The sequence below is a fragment of the Bubalus kerabau genome, chromosome 17, assembly GCF_029407905.1.
Source record: "Bubalus kerabau isolate K-KA32 ecotype Philippines breed swamp buffalo chromosome 17, PCC_UOA_SB_1v2, whole genome shotgun sequence".
Lineage (NCBI taxonomy): Eukaryota > Metazoa > Chordata > Mammalia > Artiodactyla > Bovidae > Bubalus > Bubalus kerabau.
Window position 1 is genome coordinate 48871674 of NC_073640.1, and position 23128 is coordinate 48894801.

The 23128-nt window shown below is 42.5% G+C and overlaps 1 protein-coding gene across 2 annotated transcripts; it reads right to left on the minus strand.

Moving 5' to 3' along the window:
* Window positions 1-2617: 2617 nt before the first annotated feature.
* ZNF792 (zinc finger protein 792) lies at window positions 2618-20717 on the minus strand. 2 transcript variants are annotated; one of them, XM_055554214.1, is made up of 4 exons: window positions 20391-20717; window positions 10593-10719; window positions 9740-9862; window positions 2618-5645 (listed from the first exon to the last, which is right to left on the minus strand). In XM_055554214.1, exons 2-4 carry the CDS (start codon window positions 10624-10626, stop codon window positions 4189-4191), a joined length of 1614 nt encoding a protein of 537 aa, XP_055410189.1. In that variant the 5' UTR covers window positions 10627-10719; window positions 20391-20717; the 3' UTR covers window positions 2618-4188. The 2 variants fall into 2 exon arrangements, with proteins under 2 accessions (XP_055410189.1, XP_055410188.1); XM_055554213.1 differs by lacking the exon at window positions 20391-20717 and adding an exon at window positions 19672-20071.
* Window positions 20718-23128: the final 2411 nt, after the last annotated feature.

Below are 23128 nucleotides of genomic sequence, written 5' to 3' on the forward strand. Positions count from 1 at the left end.
GAAAACAGGTGTTTGTTTTTTTTTTTTTTACAAGAACATCAATAAGAATGAAACACTTAGGAATTAGCCAAGGAGGTAAAAACTTTACTATATAAAACATCGTTGAAAAAAAAATTAAAGACATAAATAAATAGAAACATCCCATGTTCAGGCTTCCTAGGTGGCGCTAGTGGTAAAGAACCTGCCTAGCAATGCAGGAAACATAAGAGATGTGGATTCAATCCCTGGGTCAAGATCCCCTGGAGGAGGGCATGGCAACACACTCCAGTATTCTTGTCTGGAGAATCCCGTGGACAGAAGAGTCTGGTGGGCTACAGTCCATGGGGTTGTCGAGTCAGACACGACTGAAACAACTTAGCAGCCACACATAACCCATGTTCGTGGACTGGATGACTGATTGTTGTTAAGATGTTGATTCTACCCAATGCAATCTAAAGATTTCATGAATCCCAGTCAAAAACCCAGTAACCATTTTTTTTTTTTTTTTGGAAAACAAAAATCTGTACAAAAATTCATATGGATTCTCAAGGGACACAGCTAAAACATTCTTGATAAAGGATATCAAAGGACTTCCCAGTGGTTTAAAATCGCCTGCCAATGCAGGGAACACAGATTCCTGTTCCTGGTCCAGGAAGATCACACATGCCTCAGAGCAACTAACCCCCTGCACCACAACTACTGAGCCTGCACTCTGGAACCCACAAGCTGCACTACTGAAGCCCATGCACCCTAGAGCCCATGCTCCACAACAAGTGAAACCACTGCAATGAGAATCCCACGCAACAAAACCAGAGCACCCACTCGCCACAACTAGAGAAAACCCAGGTGTACCAATGAAAACCCAGCACTGCCAATTAGGAAAAAAAAAAGGTTTTTTAAAGAAAAAGAATATCAATATTGGAAGACTCAACATTTTCCAATTTTAAAACTTACTGTAATACAAAACCACATTAATGAAAATACTGAGTTATTGGTGTAAAGATAAAAGTACAGATTAATGGAATAGAATAGAATCCAGAAATAAGCCCTCCAATATATGGTCAAATAATTTTTGACAAGATCAACCAATGGGAAAACTTGAATATCCACCTGCAAAACAATGAAGCTGGACCCTTACCTAACACCTTACACAAAAATTAACTCAAAGTTGATCAAAGACCTGAATGTAAGTAAGACCCAAAACTATAAAACTCTTGGAAGGAAACATGGGGCAAAAGTTTCATAACATTGAATTTGGCAATGATTTCCTGGATATGACACCAAAGGCACAGGCAACAACAAAAGGACAAACTGAATTTCATGAGAATTAAAACCTTTTGTGCATTAAAGGACACTATCAACTGAGTAATAAGGTAACCCACAGAATGGGAGAAATTATATGCAAATCACACACCTAATAAATTAATAGCCAGCATATATAGAGCCCTCCTAAAATTCAATAACAACAAAACACAAACAACCCTATTCAAAAAGAGGAAAGGACTTGAAATGACATTTTTCTAAAGAAGATATACAAATGACCAAGAAACACATGACTCATTAACAGAAATACAAATCAAAATGACAATGAGATACCACCTCATTCTCATCAGGCTAGATATTATTTAAAAAGAAAAAAGTGTCAGTAGAGATGTGCAAAAATTAGAACCCTTGTTGAAAATGTAAAATGGTATAGACACTGTGGGAAACATTATGGAGATTCCTCAAAAAATTAAAAATATAATTACTATATGATCCAGTAATTCCACTTTCAGGTATATACCCAAAAGAATAGAAAGCAGGTTTCAAAGAGATATTTGTACACCCATGTTCATAACAGCATTAGTTGCAATAACTAAAAGGTGGAAACAAGTATCTATTAAAGGATGAATGAATAAACAAAATATGACATATACATACAATGGTATATTATTCAGTTTAAAAGGAAAGTAATTCTGACACATGCTATAACATGGATGAACCTTGAAGACATTATGCTAAGTGAAATAATCCAGTCACAAAAAGACAAATAATATATAGCTCCATTTATATGAGGTAACCAGAGTAGTCAAATTCCATTACAGAAAGTTAGATATTGGTTTTTAGGGGCTTGGGGAATGGGTGGGGGGATAAGAAGTTATTGTTTAATGAATATAGTTTCAGTTTTACAAAATTAAAAGAATTCTGGAGATGAATAGTAGTGATAGTTGCACAATGTGACTATACTTGATACCATTAAACTGTATACCTAACAATGCTTAAGATTTTATCAGATATTTTTAATTAAAAAACCAAAAGTTAAGGTATTCATTCATCAGAGAAGTGTATGTGTGTGTGTGAATACTCAGTCATGTACAATTCTTTGCGACCCCATGGATGGCAGGCTGCCAAGCTCCACTATCCATGTAATTTTCCAGGCAAGAATACTGGAGTGGGTTGCTTTTTCCTACTTAGGGGATCTTCCTGACCCTGGGATCAAACCCACATCTCTTGCATTGCAGGTGGATTCTTTACCAATTCTGCCACCTGGGAACTTCCCAGGAGAGGATTACTCAGCAGTAAAAGGAATGAACTCTTCATATTCACAGAATGGATGATTCTCAAGATGATTATGCTGTATGAAAGAAAACAGACCAAAAACAGAGTATAGATACTTTATGTTTCCAATTGTACAAAATTCTAGGAAAGGCAAGCAAATTCACAGTGAATAAAAGGTAAATCAGTGGTTTCCTTGGGATGTAGCTAATAGTTCTCTGGGGAAAACAAGGATGGATTGTCAAGGGGCACGAGGTAGCCATGTGGGTGATGGATGGGTTCATTATTATGGTTGTGGTGTTCGTTTCCTGAGTGTACACATATATTAAAACTTATCAAAGTGTACACATTAAATATGTACAGCCAATTATTGCATAGAAATTATATCTCAACAAAGCATTAAAAGAAATTGTTGCAAGTAAAAATCTGCTCTCCCACTCATTTTAGAAAATGTAAGATTTGGCACCCCCATATTCCCTCTCTCCTCATGTGTTGGCACCAAAATGGTTGGCTGTGTTGCAAATGCCTCCTCCCTGGGTTACAAGATATACCTTCTCTTAGTCCCTATTTCTCTGCCAACACAACACTGGTTTTGACATGAATAATGCAGACAGCCTGCAATAATCCACAAAACCTTTAGCTGATTTCCTCTGCCAGGGGCCTTAGTCATAGAACAGAGGTCTGGAGGTCCTGAGAATTTCTGCAAGTCCTGAATCCTGCATAGTTACATTTAAGGGAACATTTGTGGATGCAATTTTATAACAGATACATTTCCTCTAATCTGCCAATTGGACCCAGTAAGTCTTACAGTAGGTGACTTATACTGGATTTTAGACATCAAAGGCATATGACTCCTTGGCAGAGGCCAGGTAAACAATGTCTACTAGACAGTGCTAAGGAATAGAAACCATCCTCAGGAAAAAAAAAGGGGGGGCTGCCTAAATCAGGCTGCTTCCAGATACACTGGCAGTTGCACAACCTTCCCTTCCTCAAGGTAATCTCTGATCTACAAAAAGTCATGCCATTCAGGTCACAACATTAGGCTGACCAAGCCCTATAATCTTCCCTAGGAGATCTCAGGTAGCAACACAAATGAGGCCAACTCTGAACTGAGAACTGTTCTCTGCCATCCCACTCTTCACTGAGGCAATAAATTTGAAGACTTGTTTGGTTTGCAAGACCTTCATCCTGTTCTCAACCCACTCCACACAGTTGTCAGAATACAGGAGATTAAAGGTGATTTTATCAATAAGGCCCTTATCACCCAAACCAGAGCAATGTAAAGTCAAGGATGGATAATGTGGAAGCTGGATGAATCCATCATGAGCATCATACAAGATCAACAATGTCCTTGGAAAAGGGAAACCTCTGCAAGCTGCCAGTAGGACCCAGATCAGGTCTTCATGGCGAAGATGGGTCATGATCACAGCTAAAGCAGTCACAGCAGAAGGGAAGACATCTTCCTATGGCCTCAGGCTACCCACAATTCCCTCTCAAAAGAGGAAACAGAGGCCTGTCTTCTCTGAGAACAGGAAGTGGCTGGCACACACTCTGGAGACCTGCCAGTGGGTAGAGCTGAGATGACTTCTTCCACAGATACTAGCAATGACAAAAACTCTTGACAAAATTTGGGATCAAAAAATGTACCCTTCCTCCAGAAAGCTTCCAATTTATTTAGCATCCATTGGGAATCTCTCCAGCATAGATATTTGGATGAACAAGGTTTAACTTCTGGCTGACAGCTCCTTCATAAAGACCACTCTCAGAGTTCATCTCTAGGAAGTGCTGTTGTACTGAAGAAGGAGGGTGAACATCCTCTGTGCTCTTTTCTCTAGTGTGAATTTTCTGATGCTGGATGAGAGTAGACCTTTGGCTGAAGGCTTTTCCACATTCATTGCATTTATATGTCTTATCTGGTTTGTGAACTTTCCGATGCTGCCTCAGATTAGAACTTCGTCTGAAGGTTTTCCCACATTCACTGCACTCATAAGGCCTTTCACCAGTGTGGACTCGCTGATGATTCATGAGGTCAGAGCTCCGGCGGAAGGCTTTCCCACATACGCTGCATCTGTACGGTCGTTCACCTGTATGAACTATCTGATGTTGAACAAGTCCATCAAAGCGGCTAAAGAATTTCCCACATTCATTGCACTTGTAAGGTTTTTCTCCAGTGTGAACTCTCCAGTGTTTAATTAGGCTGGAGTTGCAGTTGAAGGATTTTCCACACTCACTGCACTCATGAGCACTTTTACCAGTATGAATCCTCTTATGATGAATAAGGTTCGAGCGCTGCCTGAAGAACTTCCCACACTCACTGCATTCATAAGGCTTTTCTCCAGTGTGAACCCTCTTATGTTGAATAAGATTAGAACTTCGACTAAAGAATTTGCCACACTCGCTGCACACGTGAGGGCTTTCACCAGTGTGAACTCTCTGATGTTTGATGAGACTGGAGTGCTGGCTGAAGAATTTCCCACATTCGCCACACTCATAAGGCTTTCCTCGATTATGATCTCTCTGGTGTTGAAAGAGGCCAGCAGCACAGCTGAAGAATATCCCACATTTATTGCACTCATAAGACCTTTCTCCAGTGTGGGTTCTCTGCTGAACAAGTGAAAGTTTGTCACTGAGAGCATTCTCAAATTCACTGTTCTTCTTATGGAGTTGCACAGTGGGAAAATCCACCACACTTTCAGAGCTCTGCTCTGGCTGCCCCACACTGGTAGTGACCTGATGCTGGAGAAAACCACTTCTGGCTACAAAGGCCTTCCCATCCTCCCTGAATGTGAAAGATTTCTTTGACGTGTCATATCTGAAGTTTTTCACAAGCAAGGCCCTGCCTTCATTCCTTCCAACAGACTTGTGCACATTCTGCTGCATCTGTGGCTGGTAAAAGGGAGCATTGAACTTCAACTCTTTCCTATGTGCCTCATGCACGTGTGGTTTCTGCTTGGAATGTGTTGCCCTGTGTTTAGCCAGATATAGAATGTCTTTCAAGTGGAGGCCACACAGGTTACAGGGGTAGCCCTTCTGGGTGGATGAAATTGCCTTGGAGTTCATGTTCTGTGACACTTCTACCGAAACACTGAGCTCAGCAGGTGATTCCTCGCTCTCTGTTCCACAGTAAAAATCTGAAAGTAGAGAAATGCTGGTGATATTCATGTTAATTTTCATGGAAGGAAACAATCCAATCACAAATGCAAGTCTGACCCAGGAATGAGTCCATGGGACTGTTGGCAAGATGAGAGGCCTAAGGTCAAAATGAAGAATGGGCTTCCCAGCAGTCCTGGGCTGGTAAGCTCATGAAATAACGGAGGCCATGCCAGAAGCCCGAGGTCAGGGACGGCGGCCAAGAAGAGCAACCCCACGTCCAAGGAGCAGTGGCTACACGGGTGCAAGAGTGCCTAGAGGAGCTACTCCACGTTCAAGGTCAGGAGGGGCAGCAGTGAGGAGATACCCTTCATCCAACGTAAGGAGCAGCGGCTGCACATTGCTGGAGCAGCCGTGAAGAGATACACCACGTCTAAGGTAAGAGAAATCAGAGGGCAGACACACTGAAACCATAATCACAGAAAACTAGTCAATCTAATCACACTAGGACAACAGCCTTGTCTAACTCAATGAAACTAAGCCATGCCGTGTGGGGCCACCCAAGATGAGCGGGTCATGGTGGAGAGGTCTGACAGAATGTGGTCCACTGGAGAAGGGAATGGCAAAGCACTTCACTATTCTTGCCTTGAGAACCCCATGAACAGTGCGGAAAGGCAAAATGATATGATACTGAAAGAGGAACTCCCCAGGTCAGTAGGTGCCCAATATGCTACTGGAGATCAGTGGAGAAATAACTCCAGAAAGAATGAAGGGATGGAGCCAAAGCAAACACAATACCCAGTTGTGGATGGGACTGGTGATAGAAGCAATGTCCGATGCTGTAAAGAGCAATATTGCATAGGAACCTGGAATGTCAGGTCCATGAATCAAGGCAAATTGCAAGTGGTCAAACAGGAGATGGCAAGAGTGAACGTCGACATTCTAGGCATCAGCGAACTAAAATGGACTGGAATGGGTAAATTTAACTCAGATGACCATTGTATCTACTACTGTGGGCAGGAATCCCTCAGAAGAAATGGAGTGGCCATCATGGTCAACAAAAGAGTCCAAAATGCAGTACTTGGATGCAATCTCAAAAACAAAAGAATGATCTCTGTTCGTTTCCAAGGCAAACCTTTCAATATCACAGTAATCCAAGCCTATGTCCCAACCAGGAACGCTGAAGAAGCTGAAGTTGAACGGTTCTATGAAGACCTACAAGACCTATGAGAACTAACACCCAAAAAAGATGTCCTTTTCATTATAGGGGACTGGAATGCAAAAGTAGGAAGTCAAGAAACACCTGGAGTAACAGGAAGATTTGGCCTTGGAATACGGAATGAAGCAGGGCAAAGGCTAATAGAGTTTTGCCAAGAGAACGCACTGGTCGTAGCAAACACCCTCTTCCAACAACACAAGAGAAGACGCTACACATGAACATCACCAGATGGTCAACACGGAAATCAGATTGATTGTATTCTTTGCAGCCAAAGATGGAGAAGTCAACAAAAACAAGACCAGGAGCTGACTGTGGCTCAGATCATGAGCTCCTTATTGCCAAATTCAGACTTAAATTGAAGAAAGTAGGGAAAACCACTAGACCATTCAGGTATGACCTAAATGAAATCCCTTATGATTATACAGTGGAAGTGAGAAATAGATTTAAGGGACTAGATCTGATAGATAGAGTGCCTTAAGAACTATGGACGGAGGTTCATGACATTGTAGAGGAGACAGGGATCAAGACCATCTCCGTGGAAAAGAAATGCAAAAAAGCAAAATGCCTGTCTGGGGAGGCCTTACAAATAGCTGTGAAAAGAAGAGAAGTGAAAAGCAAAGGAGAAAAGGAAAGATATAAGCATCTGAATTCAGAGTTCCAAAGAATAGCAAGAAGAGATAAGAAAGCCTTCCTCAGCTATCAATGCAAAGAAATAGAGGAAAACAACAGAATGGGAAAGACTAGAGATCTCTTCAAGAATATTAGAGATACCAAGGGAACATTTCATGCAAAGATTGGCTCGATAAAGGACAGAAATAGTAGGGACCTAACAGAAGCAGAAGATATTAAGAAGAGGTGGCAAGAATACACAGAAGAACTATACAAAAAAGATCTTCATGACCCAGATAATCACGATGGTGTGATCACTCACCTAAAGCCAGACATCCTGGAATGTGAAGTCAAGTGGGCCTTAGAAAGCATCACTACGAACAAAGCTAGTGGAGGTGACGGAAGTCCAGTTGAGCTATTTCAAACCCTGAAAGATGATGCTGTGAAAGTGCTGCACTCAGTATGCCAGCAAATTTGGAAAACTCAGTGGCCACAGGACTGGAAAAGGTCAGTTTTCATTCCAATCCCAAAGAAAGGCAATGACAAAGAATGCTCAAACTACTGCACAATTGCACTTATCTCATACGCTAGTGAAGTAATGCTCAAAATTCTCCAAGCCAGGCTTCAGCAATACATGAACTGTGAACTTCCAGATATTCAAGCTGGTTTTAGAAAAGGCAGAGGAATCAGAGACCAAATTGCCAACATCTGCTGGATCATCGAAAAAGCAACAGAGTTCCAGAAGATCATCTATTTCTGCTTTATTGACTATGCCAAAGCCTTTGACTGTGTGGATCACAATCAACTGTGGAAAATTCTGAAACAGATGGGAATACCAGACCACCTGACCTGCCTCTTGAGAAACCTATAAACAGGTCAGGAAGCAACAGTTAGAACTGGACATGGAACAACAGACTGGTTCCAAATAGGAAAAGGAGTACGTCAAGGCTGTATATTGTCTCCCTGCTTATTTAACTTCTATGCAGAGTACATCATGAGAAACGCTGGGCTGGAAGAAGCACAAGCTGGAATCAAGATTGCCGGGAGAAATATCAATAACCTCAGATATGCAGATGACACCACCCTTATGGCAGAAAGTGAAGAGGAACTAAAAAGCCTCTTGATGAAAGTGAAAGAGGAGAGTGAAAAAGTTGGCTTAAAGCTCAACATTCAGAAAACGAAGATCATGGCGTCTAGTCCCATCACTTCATGGGAAATAGGTGGGGAAACAGTGCAAACAGTGTCAGACTTTATTTTGGGGGGCTCCAAAATCACTGCAGATGGTGACTGCAGCCATGAAATTAAAAGACGCTTACTGCTTGGATGGAAAGTTATGACCAACCTAGATAGCATATTGAAAAGCAGAGACATTACTTTGCCAACAAAGGTCCGTCTAGTCAAGGCTATGGTTTTTCCAGTGGTCATGTATGGACGTGAGATTTGGACTGTGAAGAAAGCTGAGCGCCAAAGAATTGATGCTTTTGAACTGTGGTGTTGGAGAAGATTCTTGAGAGTCCCTTGGACTGCAAGAAGATGCAACCAGTCCATTCTAAAGGAGATCAGCCCTGGGTATTCTTTGAAAGGAATGATGCTAAAGCTGAAACTCCAGTACTTTGGCCACCTCATGCGAAGAGTTGACTCATTGGAAAAGACTCTGATGCTGGGAGGGATTGGGAGCAGGAGGAGAAGGGGACGACAGAGGATGAGATGGCTGGATGGCATCACCAACTCGATGGACGTGAGTCTGAGTGAACTCCGGGAGTTGGTGATGGACAGGGAGGCCTGGCGTGCTGCAATTCATGGGGTCACAAAGCGTCAGACACAACTGAGCGACTGAACTGAACTGAACTGATACCAGGAGCCAGGACACAAAGATGGGCACAGTGTCAGATGGAAAAGCAGGTCTTCAGCTCTGTTCTCAACAAAGGCTTTTCTTGGGGGCTCCAGCTGCTGATAACCTGTGTGGGCTGTGCAGAAGGGTATGTCCAGATCTGGGAAAACCTGATTACAACTGGTTGACTGATGTTCAAGGACTATCATAGGAAATGTGCACATCTCATAACACATGAAGTGCAAGCCCATGCTTAAGAGTGCTGCAGAGGGAGCTGTGGAAACAGTGAGGGGCACAGACAGAGGCCCCAGTCAGAGAAGAAATGACCGGTGGTCAACATACCAAAAATAGGAAAGGCAAGGTAGAAAAGATATAAGCCCATTGGCTTGGCACCAAAAGAATGATGAACACAAGAAAAGTGGCAGGTATGATTTGAAGACAGTAATGATGTCACATGCTCCCCCACCCACACTTACCTGAGCCAGGCCCTCTATACACCCCTCTTGCCATGGCTGAAGTCATGTCCACTTGGTCAGGCACCCAGGGCTCTGCCCCCATCTCCAGCTGAGCAACTATGTGAGACCTGAAAGATGCAAGTCCTAGGGGGAAGATGGGGCAGGTAAGGGACCAGCACTTTGCCCAGGTGAATTATCCCACAATAGAACACAGGAAAGGAAACATAATTACAAAAGGAACACACAAGGGAGATCTGGCAGGAACATCCCAGTGGTCATGGCAAACAGTGACCACATAAGTGCCTAAAGTTCCTGGCAGTCAGGCCTTAGGCAATGTTAGCTAAAGCAAAGCAGCCAAACAGAACTGTCAGAGATCTGAACAATCACCCAGGAGATCAGTGGCTGAGTCAGACAGTATCTGCTGGGCTGACTGCAAGACTCCTCCTTCTAGGACCCTTCCCCACCAGGCTTTGAGACAGTAGGTGTTGAGGTTGCTTGGGGAAAGCATGGGACCCTGCACACAGCTCAGTTCAGCTCTGGATCCACAGCACATACACCTGAAGAGGTGAGAGGACTTCCCTGGTGGTCCAGTGGTTAAGAATCTACTTCCCAATGCAGGGGACTTGGGTTCAATTCTTGGTCGGGGAACTAAGAACACACATGCTGCACACCACAACTAGAGAAACCCACTCACTGCAAATAGAGAAGCCTGCACATTTCAACGAAGACCCATCATAGCCCAAAAAACAAAGGCAGTGGGGAGGGGAGGAAGCAATGCCCACAGCCCAGCTGTGAGAAGGAAAGAACCACCTCTTGGGAAAAGGGAATGGGCGGAGATGAGCTCAGGACACCTGGGTGGGTGTAAAAGCCTTACCAAGGGAGGCGATCAGTGCAAAGTTCTCCAGCATCACATCACAGTACAGGAGTCTCTGAGCCTCATCAAGGAGTCCCCACTCCTCCGGGGAGAAGTAAATGGTCACGTCCTCAAAGGTCACACAGCCCTGCCATGATGATGGGGACAGTTCATTCCATGATCAGCTTCTTTCCACAGGACTCCCTCTCTGTTCACTGTTCACCCTCCTCCCCAGCTCCCCAACACAGAGGAGATCTCAAACCCTGGTTCCACACCTTCTATGACTGCTGTGTCAGCCCACAGCAATACCCACAGGCAAGTAGGCAGAGAGATACCAGCTGAGCTCTAGGTCTGAAATGCAGCGCCCCTAATAATTACCCTAAGGCATATGATAATAGACAAAGATACTCCAAAACTCCTAGGAGAAAGCATATTTTCTTTTTCTGTCTCTTCAAGTTATAAACCTTATCATGTTTTTTGAATGTAAACACAGCCCACTGAGCCTGAGCCTGGATTAGCTCAATCAGTAAAACTTGAAATTGAAAAGAGAGAGAGAGAGAGACTTTTTAAAACACCAACTGCTAAAAAGCCTCTCTTGCTGAAACTCTAAGTCACAGCCTCCTTAAAATTGTTTGCCAAGGGCAAATACATCTCTTATTTGTCTTCTCCTCAAAAGACAAAATCCGAGCAAATAATCTAACTTATTCCAACTGTTACTTATAAACTAGCAAATTTTATATGTTTCCCCGGTGGTGCAGTGGTAAAGAATTCACCTGCCAATGCAGGAGACTCAAGATTCTCTTGGGTTTGATCCCTGGATGGAGAAGATCCCCTGGAGTAAGAAATGGTAACCCTTTTCAGTATCCTTGCCTGGAAAATTCCATGGACAGAGGAACCTGGCAGGCCCCAGTCCATGGAGTTGCAAAGAGTCAGACATGACTAATAGACTGAGCACACATGCGTAAGTCTTACGTTGTACTTGATTCATGATTGAAGTTTTAAAATGAGAACTATGAGTTCTCTGGTTGTGTCTGTCTGTAAGTCCATATGTGTATGCTACCTCTGATGGCACTGCCAAAATTAATTTGTAAAAGACCTTTATTTAATTGGCTTATAAAAATAAGCACTTATATAAAAATTCTCAAATATGTAATAAAAAAACAAATAAATATCTTTCAAGTTCATATATTTAGGATAATCTTTAGTAAATAAGAGCTACTTTTAAACTTGCTGGTTAAATTAATACAGGAATATCTCAGATTTAACATTAAATATAATGTAGATTAAACAACTTGTTCTACCTGGGTTTATTAGTCAAATGGGCTCATTGTCTCTGTTGCAAAGTTTGTCACCAAACAAACTTAGAATAATGATTATTTTAAAGTCTTATGAAATTTTTATGCATAATCTAAGTATGATTGTTAAAAACAAATAAATTAGGGAATTCCCTGGCGACCCAGTCATTAGGATTTGTTGCCATGGCCCAGGCCAATTCTTGATCAGGGAACTAAGATCCTATAAACCATGCAACTTGACAGGAAAAATAAATATATAAAATAGATGTAAATGTGATCAGTTTTTAGGTAGATTTTTAAACAATAATTGCGTTACAGTATGTCCACTTAAGTAACTCCATAAATCCATTTGGTAAGTTATACCCTATGTTTTGCTATGTTAAATTAAATGATGGGAATTTGTTGGATGCCTAGATCATTTCCAAGTAAGATAAAGTACTGAAACATTAATTGCTAAAGTATAAGTTTATATGTACTTTTGGCCTCTCATTACAGAGAGATTAAGTATGTTTGGCTCTGGTGAATATATCTTGCGCTTTATTGAAAGACTGTACTATGAAATAGCATATGTTTCTAGAGATTATACAATGTACTTATAAATTTGCCAAGCCACAAAATGTTAATAAAGTTTACAACTGTTTACTTCTTTATTTTCACTAAAAAATTAAGATTTCAAAGGATTGAGGATTCCAATTAAATATGTGGTTAAAGCTGCCAGATACAATAATAGAAATAGAATGTGTTTGGGGAAGAGAAAAAATAAGGTGTGGAGGTGTTTTTGTTAAGGAAAATGAAAGTAATTTTGTCCTAAAGCTAGTTTCTTCCAAATGGGAAAGAAAACAGGGATAAACTAAAATGAAATTCTGTAGGATTGTGCATAAAGGAGTCTTTAGAAAGGAATTTTATATGTGGTCATGACTGAATAAGATTGGAATGGATTTAGTTACGTAAATAAGTTTTAATATCAAAGTAAAACAGTAAAAATTGGAATTTGGTTTTCTATTAAAAGAACAAAGTTTTGTTTTCCTGTTGGTCTGCTCTTGATAATAAGAGATTATGAAAGGCTTTTCTTTACCTTTAAATAATATACTTAGGAAAATACCAAAGATCTTCTGTCTTGTCAAAATAATTACTATGTTCTGTTGTCTTTATCAGTTCTTTGATTCATTGAGTAAATCTATTGCTATTAAAAGAGCTAAATTTTGCTCAGAACTACATAACCATCTATATTTGCCGAAGGTTTTAATTGTTAGTTTCATTGAATGGATAACGAAGCATTGCTGTCAAGATCTATTTGACAAAGTCCAATTTTTAAAAATATTTTTGACAAACTTCCCTCAAATCAAATTGTAAATGAAATCTTTTTGGTTTAGGACTTTGAGAGATGAGATAGTTTGGGGGCCCTCTAAAATACCTCAAAGATTTATTCTTTCTCCTTATAAAAAGATATTAAACTAATCAGCTATATTTGATATGTTAAATTATGTGGAAACTGTTATCATCTTCTTTATGTTGTGTCTATATAGGTATGTGTTCTAAGTGTTCCAGAAATTAGGTGAAATTCCTGAAGTCATATATGTCCTGGCATAAAATGTTATCTGTCATCAAGATGGAGGCTCAGACTAAAGGAATTGAACCCAAGTATCAGAGAAATGCCCTAACTGACCTTCAAGTGAAGGCAGAAGCAACAGAATTTATAAAGACTGTGACACATGTGAACAAAATTCATTCTGCTTCTGCAAAAATCCTGACCCCTTCTTGCCAGACTTTTGCCCTCCTGATATCCTTGTACCAAGGCAACAGTATGCTACTGAATAGGAGAAATTAAAATAGGTAAACAGTAGTTGCAAACTAAACAAACAGTCAGAGCTATGGGAAAACCAAGATGGCTACTTAGTTCTCCCCAGCTCCCTGGCAAATCTCATTTTTTCCCCCTGCATTCCTTCACTCACCATCATGCATTTAAGGTGCATTTAAATAGACATTGGCAGGGAGAATTCTATAAAACTGAAAAAACACCCTATCAGTGATGTCTGACCTTTCAGGTCCATAACCCTGGGAAAAACTATTTTTGCCCCAGGTGCCTCAGACCTCTTCTCTCTGGACTCTTTGAGCACCTGCAGCTGGATATCATTCAACTGCCACTAAGTATGGTTTATCAGAATGTTCTTATTATTACATGTATGCTTTCCAGATGGGTTGAAGCCTTCCCTTGCCACAAGACTGATGACACCACAGGGGCAAAGAAACAATTTTTTATAATGTATTTTCTATTTGGGGTATAACTTACATAATCTCCAGTGATCAAGGCACCCACCTCACTGGGCAAATCATTCAAGCCTTAACAAAAATCTCACAAACTCCTTGGAATATCACTGTTACCCTCACGCTTAATCATCAGGCAAAGTCAACAGAACTAATGGAAGAACTGGACACAAAGCGGAACAAAAATTAATTACACAGAATTGAATGAACTAATGAATATGATTATAGTTTTTATGACTTTTTGTTTAAAATACAATATTACTTTTTTTTTAATCTTTTGTTTTCCAAATGCAAGGAATTCTTTTAAAAAGATTTACAGCAGTTTGGTGAATCGTACTTCTTGGTAGCTCAGCTGGTGAAGAATCCACCTGCAGTGCAGGAGATCCTGGTTCTATTCCTGGGTCAGAAAGTTCCCCTGGAGAACGGATAGGCTACCCACTCCAGTATTCTTGGGCTTCCCTAGTGGCTCAGATGGTGAAGAATCCTCCTGCAATGAGGGAGATCTGGGTTCCTCCCTGGGTTGGGAAGATCCCCTGGAGAAGGAAATGGCAACCCACTCCAGTATTTTTGCCAGAAGAATACCCATAGAAAGAGGAGCCTGGCTGGCTACAGTCCACAGGGTCGCAAAGAGTCGGACACGAGACTAAGTGACTAAACATGGCACAGCATACCTTTGTAAGCAAAAATGAATCATTTTTTTCTCCCCACCTGATTGCTCCAGAATTCAGAAACTCTCATGAGTATTCTTATTTTCTTAACAATATAATTACATTTGGAAAAGTTCAACAAGACTCTGTTCTCCTTAAAATAGAACACAATTAGAAATATTGGTTATCTTATCAAGGCCTTTGACTGGAAAGTCATATTTGAGAAATACACACAGACTCAGATACGATCAAACAATTTGAAAGAACTTGACTTTATTTCATTATTTTCCTTTTTAGCTGCACCATAGCTTGCAGGATCTTAGTTCCCTGACCAGGGATTAAACCCTGGTTCTAAATTGAACCCTTGTATGTATGATTTTAGTATTGTTAAGTTTCATTGAGGTTTTGTTGTTTACTTGAAATCTGGACTAGATCCTGAAGTGTTCTAATTTCATCCAATATCTGGCTATAACTCGTTAATGTTTCCAATTTTCTCCTACCCTTTTGACTTGGAATAATTGAGAACTAAAACTGCCCTTTTCCTGATGCCTTGAAAATTGAAGCTAGACAACTTGATAGAAATTTCAGAGAAATTGCCACAACAGCTCATATTTAAACAATCTTCATGCTTGCTGCTGTATGAGCCACTTAGAAAGTATTCTTGAACACCTGGTGACATCAGAGACATTTCAAACTTCAAAAGATGCTTCGACCCTGACATCTAGAAATCTTAACTGCATCCTGATGTCAGAAACTGGTTTATAATTGGCTCCAAACACTAACACTTTGTTTTCTTTTGTTTTCCTAGAAATGTCTAGAAATCTTAACTGCATCCTGATGTCAGAAACTGGTTTATAATTGGCTCCAAACACTAACACTTTGTTTTCTTTTGTTTTCCTAGAAATGTCTCATTACCTGATCGCTTTTACCATAGGCCTAGCTTCTGGACCCATCTGCATCACTGCCTCCTAAAATGAGGTATAATTGTTTTCCTGAACTGACCTCTTCTCAGAACTAACAATCTGCTTCAATGAACTGGTGCTCAGACGCTCAGTCGTGTCCAGCTCTTTGTGATCCCATGGGCTGTAGCATGCCAGTCTCCTCTGTCAATGGAATTCTCAAGGCAAGAATACTGATGTGGAGTGCCCTTTTCTACTCCAGTGGCTCTTCCCCACCCAGCAACTGAACCCACCTCTCTTATGTCTCCTACATTAGCAGGCGGATTCTTTAACATTAGCACCACCTGGGAAGCCCTCAGTAAGCTGGAGAACTCCTCTTACCTGTTCTCTTTCCACAGAGGAAGTTCCAGAGAGGGAACTACTGGGGCCTAGAGTGCTGCTGCTAAACTGCTAAGTCACTTCAGTCATGTCCAACTCTTTACGACCCCATGGACTGCAGCCTACCAGGCTCCTCCGTCCATGGGATTTTCCAGGCAAGAGTACTGGAATGGGTTGCCATTGCCTTCTCTAGGGGTCTAGCATAGGCCTCCCCAAAATGTGCCTCAATGGCCTATTGATTATTTTGAATTAAAATTACTGAAGAAACAGCCAACACAAGAGGGATACTGTGACCCACATTTCTGTCTCCCTGAAAACAGAAAATAAATTTCTATGTAAAAAGTGCACTCCCTGGAGGTCCAACGGTTAAGACTCTGCACTTCCACTGCAGGGGGCGCAGGTTTGACCCCTGGTCAGGGAACTAAGATCCCACATGTCACACATGGCCAAAAAGTAAAATAAATAAATAAATAAATACATAAAATAAACCGGGCCAAGATATTAAAAAAAAAAAAAAGAAAACTATTTACAAGTGCAACCCCTGTATCTGGAGGTAAAGCACACCTTTATTGCCAAAGGGAGGGAATTTGGACCAAGAAACCTATATAAGTAAACCTTGTTACTTCTTTAATTTACTACCTGAAGCCCAAACTTTGTTTAGATTCTTCATAATTGGGCACCCAAAATCTAAGTTCCTTTGTCCAGTTGATTACTCACAAAGGTATTGTTTGTCTAATAAGTAAAAGATGCTGACTTTGGCCACTTTTTAGGTCCCATTTCTGACTTCACTTACATTAAAATGTATTTTTCTCCTGTTAATGTGCCTTATGCTAATTATTTTTATTAGTGCATCCACGAGAACTCAAACAAGAGGTAGAGAGAGAAATTTTCTCCTCCCTGACAGCCTCCAGAGAATTCTAGGCAAATACAACTACAATCCTAACCTGCCCCAGACCTTCTATGACTCCCACTGCCAAGGGCAACATCCACCCTTGAGATGAAGGCCTTCCGACCTGGCCATGATCCTAGCTTCAATCCAAGCTACCCGGGACTACAGCAGACCCCCTCGCTTCTCTGTATGGCACATTCTATCCCTTCACCAATCACTTATTCAAAGCCAACCTCTCTGGTCCTCCTGACCCCACCCACCAGGGTCTAATAGCACTCCCAGCTTGCCCCATTTGCCCCTTGGTTCTCCAGTCTGACTGAAAATCCCATGGTTCCCTCAAGGGTCCACAAAGGCCTGGTGAGAATGCAGATGGCCAAATGAGCACCAGCTCAGGCCTCACTGAAAAGCTACTTCCATCATCATCAAGCCTCAGACCTCCTTTCATATCTACACCCCCAGGAAAATTTGGCCAGCTGCCAGACACACTTATCCCTACACACAGACCCCCTCTCCCCACCCAGCTACTACCACAAAACACTAACTCTCCCTCATCTGTCTCTATGATGCCAAACAAGCCAGCCAACGTACCGAAGCAAGATGCCCAGTTCTCAGGCTCCACTTTCCTCCCTCCTTCCCCCTAAGGTCACTGCCACCCTCCAAATCAGACATACAGTTACACCCTTGTCCACACACCAGATACCGCCACTTTGGATGTTTTTGTTTTTGTTTTGTCACACAGGTTTTGCCAATGGTTCAGCAGTAAAGAATTAGCCTACAATGCTGGAGACACAGGAGATGTGGGTTCAGTCTCTAGGTTGGGAAGAGCCCCTGGAGGAGGAAATGGCAACCCACTCCAGTATTCTCGTCTGGAAAAAATCCCCTGGACAGAGGAGTCTGGCGGGCTATGGTCCATGGGGGTCGCAAAAGAATCAGACATGACTGAGTAACTAAGCACTCAGTGCAGCTTGTGAGATCTTAGTTCCCGAACCAGGGATCAAACCCATGCCCCCTGCAGTGAAAGCCTGGAATCCTAACCACTGAACTTCTAGGGAAGTCCCTGGTGTTTCTCACTGTGAAAATAAAGACCAACCAAACAAGAAAAGCTAAAGGCTATCTATTCTGAGTTTGTTATAGAAAGGGAGTTAGCCACTTAAGTTTTGATTTTTTTTTTTTAAATTCATGTGTGTTCCCCTTATTTTTAAATATTTTTGTTAAAAATAATTTTATTGATATATAGTTGCTTTACAATGTTTAGTTTCTACCATACAACAAAATAAATCAGCTATATGTATACATATATCCCCTCTTATTTGGATTTCCTTTCCATTTAGGTCGCTACAGAGCACTGAGTAGAGTTCCCAGTGCTATACAGTAGATTCTCATTAGTTATCAATTTTATACATAGTATCAATAGTGCATATGTGTCAATCCCCATCTCCCAACCACCTATGTTGGCAGAGACTCAAAGGCAGGCAGAGGAATGGGAAAGCTTTATAAGTGGGGAAAAAAAAAAAAATGGAAGGCTTCAGGTAAGCCCTGTTGGCCTGCGAAAGCTGTAGGCAAACTAACTAGAAGCAGAGCATCCTAGGTGACCAGTTAGAGGTGCATATTTGGCTATTTCTGGTTGGTCTTAAGTTGCAACAAAAACGAGAGCAGTTGTCAGTTATTAAGTCCTGGTTATTTGAGGCCAACTGTTATAGACATTATTAACTCCCTGGATTGTCACTAGAGATAGCAATCTAGGTTCCTGCAAGTCTAACTTACAGCAGAATGGCTTCCTGGGTTGTTTATTGTAGATAAGGGGGTTTGTTTCCTGGCCAGGTTGCTGCAGGTTGTGGGTCAGAGTTCTATTTTATGTATAGTCTGCCAATGTCCCTTTATATATTCAGCGTCTCTTAACCTAAACTAAGCCTCCCCCAAACACCATAACTGTGTGTCTAGCTGCTCAAGCTTCAACTCCACTCAGGGGTCCCTGGAACATCAGAATATGACCCAAATGTAACTTCTGCTATTTCCAGTGAAAATTCTCCTACAAACAAGTTCCCTTCTCAGTTGACGGTTCATCCATCCTTCCAGCTGCTAACACCAAATCCATCGAATCGCTGCTTTTCTTTCTCAGTTTCCACCTCAGAAAATCTGGTCAGCCTCACTTAGAAGACCTACCTAGAATCCATTCGCTTCTTCTACCTGCAATCACCTGCCCTCCTCACCTGGCCAGCAGTATTGCAGCAGCTACTGGTTGCTCTCCCCACCTTCACCCTCAGCCCACAGTCAGTTTTCCACTTGGCATCCAGGTGACCCTGTTAGGATGTAAATCACATCACCTTCCTCCTCTGTGGCTTCTGTGGCTCCCAACACTCTCAGAATAGACACCAGGCATCTCAGCCGGCCATTCCAGGCTGACTTCAGCCCACCTGCTCTCTGAACACTCCCAGCTCCATCCTGTACTTGCACACCGCTGGTTCCTATTGCCTAGGAAACCGTTTCCCACCTCATCCACTAGAGTTCAGAAATGGGACCCGCTCTCTATGACCCCTGCCCTGGATTTAGGACCCGAGGCTGCAAGTGACCACTTGCTCCCTCTCAAACCCTCAGGACCCCATACTCAAAAGCAGAGAGATGAAAAAGACGTCAAGTTGTAGAGCAATGCCCATCTTTGATCCCCCGGCTGCGAGTACGTGAGGATGAAGGGCTGAGCGGCTGCGGGCCTGAAGCCCCTCCACTCACCTGCGCCGTGTCCATCAGCGCCGCCGCCATCGCAGCCCCTGGACGCAGGAGCCCTCAGAGGCGGGTGACCGAGGCGTGTGTCGCGGGCTCAGCGTAGCGACACGGCGCCTGGCCCCGGGCGAGGTGGGACTTCAGTCTCCTCCGGGTCAAGTGCGCCCAGAGTCGGATGCCGCGGAGAGCTCGCGGCGCGGCGGGACCCTGGCGGACACCGCGTTCCAGGGGGTCACTGATAGTTCAAAGGCGCAGAGGAGGGTAATAGCCTCCCTGTCCTTCCCCCTCCCGTTCCCGAAAACCGCCTGGGAAGCGGTACCCGCCCAGCCCCACCCCAGTCCCGGACCCACGGCTCGGGACGCACCGACCCAGCCCGGGGAAACGACTAGCTGGGCAGAAACGCAGGAAGTTCCGGCCCCCACCTCCCCGACCGGAAGAAACGACACTCTCTCGGGCTGTCATTGGCCCAGCGCCAGCCGGTGACGCACCGGCATAGCCTCCTGGACAGTGTTTTCTGTCCTGCTTCCGGCAGGGTGGGTCAGGGGCCGCAGGGAGGAGCGGGAGGGAGGTGGGCTGGGGAGGAGAGCGGACCTTACGCTAGTCGTTGACATTGGCCGGGAGGCACCGCGAGCTTTTCCTCCTTAAGGGGCGGTCTCCAGACCTCTGGGACTGCCTGGGGCCAAGTGCCGCCTGCCCTCAGAAGTCTGTAATATGATACCCACACTTACCTGTGTGGGTGTAGGCTGGTCTCTTGATCCTGCAGGCTCCCCGGGACCTAGATTCACTTTAAATAATGAAGATAATATCTAATATACGGGTTCTTTGTGTACTTATGTTAGGGGAAGCACACTGATTGAAACCGCCCACCCTGGCCAGGCACCATAGTAACCATTTGCATGAGTTGTTTTAGGACAGGAGATCTTGATAAGGAATACGGAACTAATAAGCCACCACCAACCGGAAGAGTTCGGTAAAGGTATAAAGGAGACACCTCGTGTCCGTCCACTTCCCAGAATCCCTCTCACTAGCATCCATCTTGGCTGAGCGATGCGTGCGCCACCAGGAAAGACTGAATTAGAATGATTGGCCAAAGACCACCCGGAGACTAATCCCATCACCATAAAACGCGAGACTGCGAGCAGTTCTCCTGGGTTCCCTTACCCTGCTGCTCGCCACCTGGGTGCCCTTTCCCAATAAAATCTCTTGCTTTGTCAGCACGTGTGTCTCCTTGGACAATTCATTTCCAAGTGTTAGACAAGAGCCCAGTTTCGGGCCCTGGAAGGGGTCCCCCTAACTACAACACTAATATTTAAAGTTGCTTCAATTCAGTGCTTCTCAAAATGGTAACGTCAGTATCACCTAGGAATTCATTAAAAATGCCAAGTTCTCAGTCAGCAATCTATACCTTGATTTCTAGTCTTTCCCATTCTATTGTTTTCCTGTATTTCTTTGCATTGTTCACTAAAGAAGGCTTTCTTCTCTCTCCTTGCCATTCTCTGGAACTCTGCATTCAGTTGGATATATCTTTCCCTTTCTGCATTGCCTTTCCTTTCTCTTTCTTTTCTCAGCTATTTGTAAAGTCCCCTCAGACAACCATTTTGCCTTGTTGCATTTCTTTTTCTTGGGGATGGTTTTGGTCGCCTCGTCCTGTACAATGTTATGAACCTCTCCATATTTCTTCAGGCACTCTATCTACCAGATCTAATCCCTTGAATATGCCTGTCACCTCCATTATATAATCATAAGGGACTCGATCTAGGTCATACCTGAATGACCTTAAATCCTTCAATTTAAGCCTGAATTTTGCAATAAGGAGCTGATAATCTGAGCCACAGTCAGCTCCAGGTCTTGTTTTTGCTGACTATATAATTCTTTGCTGCAAAGAATATAATCATTCTGATTTTGGTATTGACTATCTGGTGATGTCCATATGTAAAGTCGTCTCTTGTGATATTGGAAGAGGATGTTTGCTATGATCAGTGTGTTCTCTTGGCAAAATTCTGTTTGACTTTGCCTTCCTTCATTTTGTACCCCAAAGTGAAACTTGCTTGTTATTCCAGGTGTCTCTAGACTTCCTAGGTTTGCATTCCAATCCACTATCATGAAAAGGACATCTTTTTTTGGTGTTAATTCTAGAAGGTGTTGTAGGTCTTCATAGAACCATTCAACTTCAGCTTCTTTGGCATTAATGATGGGGCATAGACTTGGATTACTATGATGTTGAATGGTTTGCCTTGGAAATGAACCAAAATCATTCCGTCATTTTTGAGATTGCACCCAGGTACTGCATTTTAGACTCTTTTGTTGATTATGAAGTCTACTCCATTTCTTCTAAGGGATTCTTGCCCTGAGTAGTAGATATATGGTCATCTGAATTAAATTCGTCCATTTCCATCCATTTTAGTTCACTGATTCCTAAAATACCAGTGTTCACTCTTGCAACCTCCTGCTTGACCATGATCAATTTACCTTGATTCCTGGACTTAACATTCCAGGTTCCTATGCAATATTGTTCTTTACAGCATTGGACTTTACTTTCACCACCAGACACATCCACAACTGAGAAGAGATTAAGAAGTGGTAGCAAGAATACACAGAGGAAATATACAAAAAAAAAAGTCTTAATTACCTGGATAACCATGATGGTGTGGTCACTCAACACAGAGCCAGATGTCCTAGAGTGTGAAGTCAAGTGGGCCCTAGAAAGCGTTACTGTAGACAAAGATAATAGAGGTGATAGAATTCCAGCTGAGCTGTTTCAAATCCTAAAAGATGATGCTATCAAAGTGCTGCACTCACTATGTCAGCAAATTTTAAAAACTCAGCAGTGGCCACAATACTGGAAAAGTCAGTTCTCATTTCAATCCCAAAGAAAGGCAATGCCAAAGAATGTCCAAACTACCATATAATTGCACTCATTTCACATGTTAGCAAAGGTATACTAAAAATCTTTCAAACTAGGCTTCAGCAGTACATGAACTAAGAATTTCCAGATGTCCAAGCTGGATTTAGAAAAGGCAGAGGAACAAGAAATCAAAATGCCAACATCCACTAGATCATGGAAAAGGCAAGGGAATGCCAGAAAACATCTACTTCTGCTTCATTGACTATGCTAAAGCCTTTGTGTGGATCCCAACAAACGAAAATTTTTAAAGAAATGGGAATACTAGACCACCTTACTGGTCTCCTGAGAAACCAGCATGCAGGTCAAGAAGCAACAGTTGGAACTGGACATGGAACATGAACCAATATTGAGAAAGGAGCTCATCAAGGCTGTATATTATCACCCTACTTATTTAACTTATATTCAGAGTACATCATACAAAATGCCAGGCTGGATGGATCCCAACCTGGAATCAAGATTGCCAGGAGAAATATCAATAATCTCAGATATGCAGATGATACCACCCTAATGGCAGAAAATAAAGAGGAACTAAAGAGCCTCTTGTTGAGGGTAAAAGAGGAG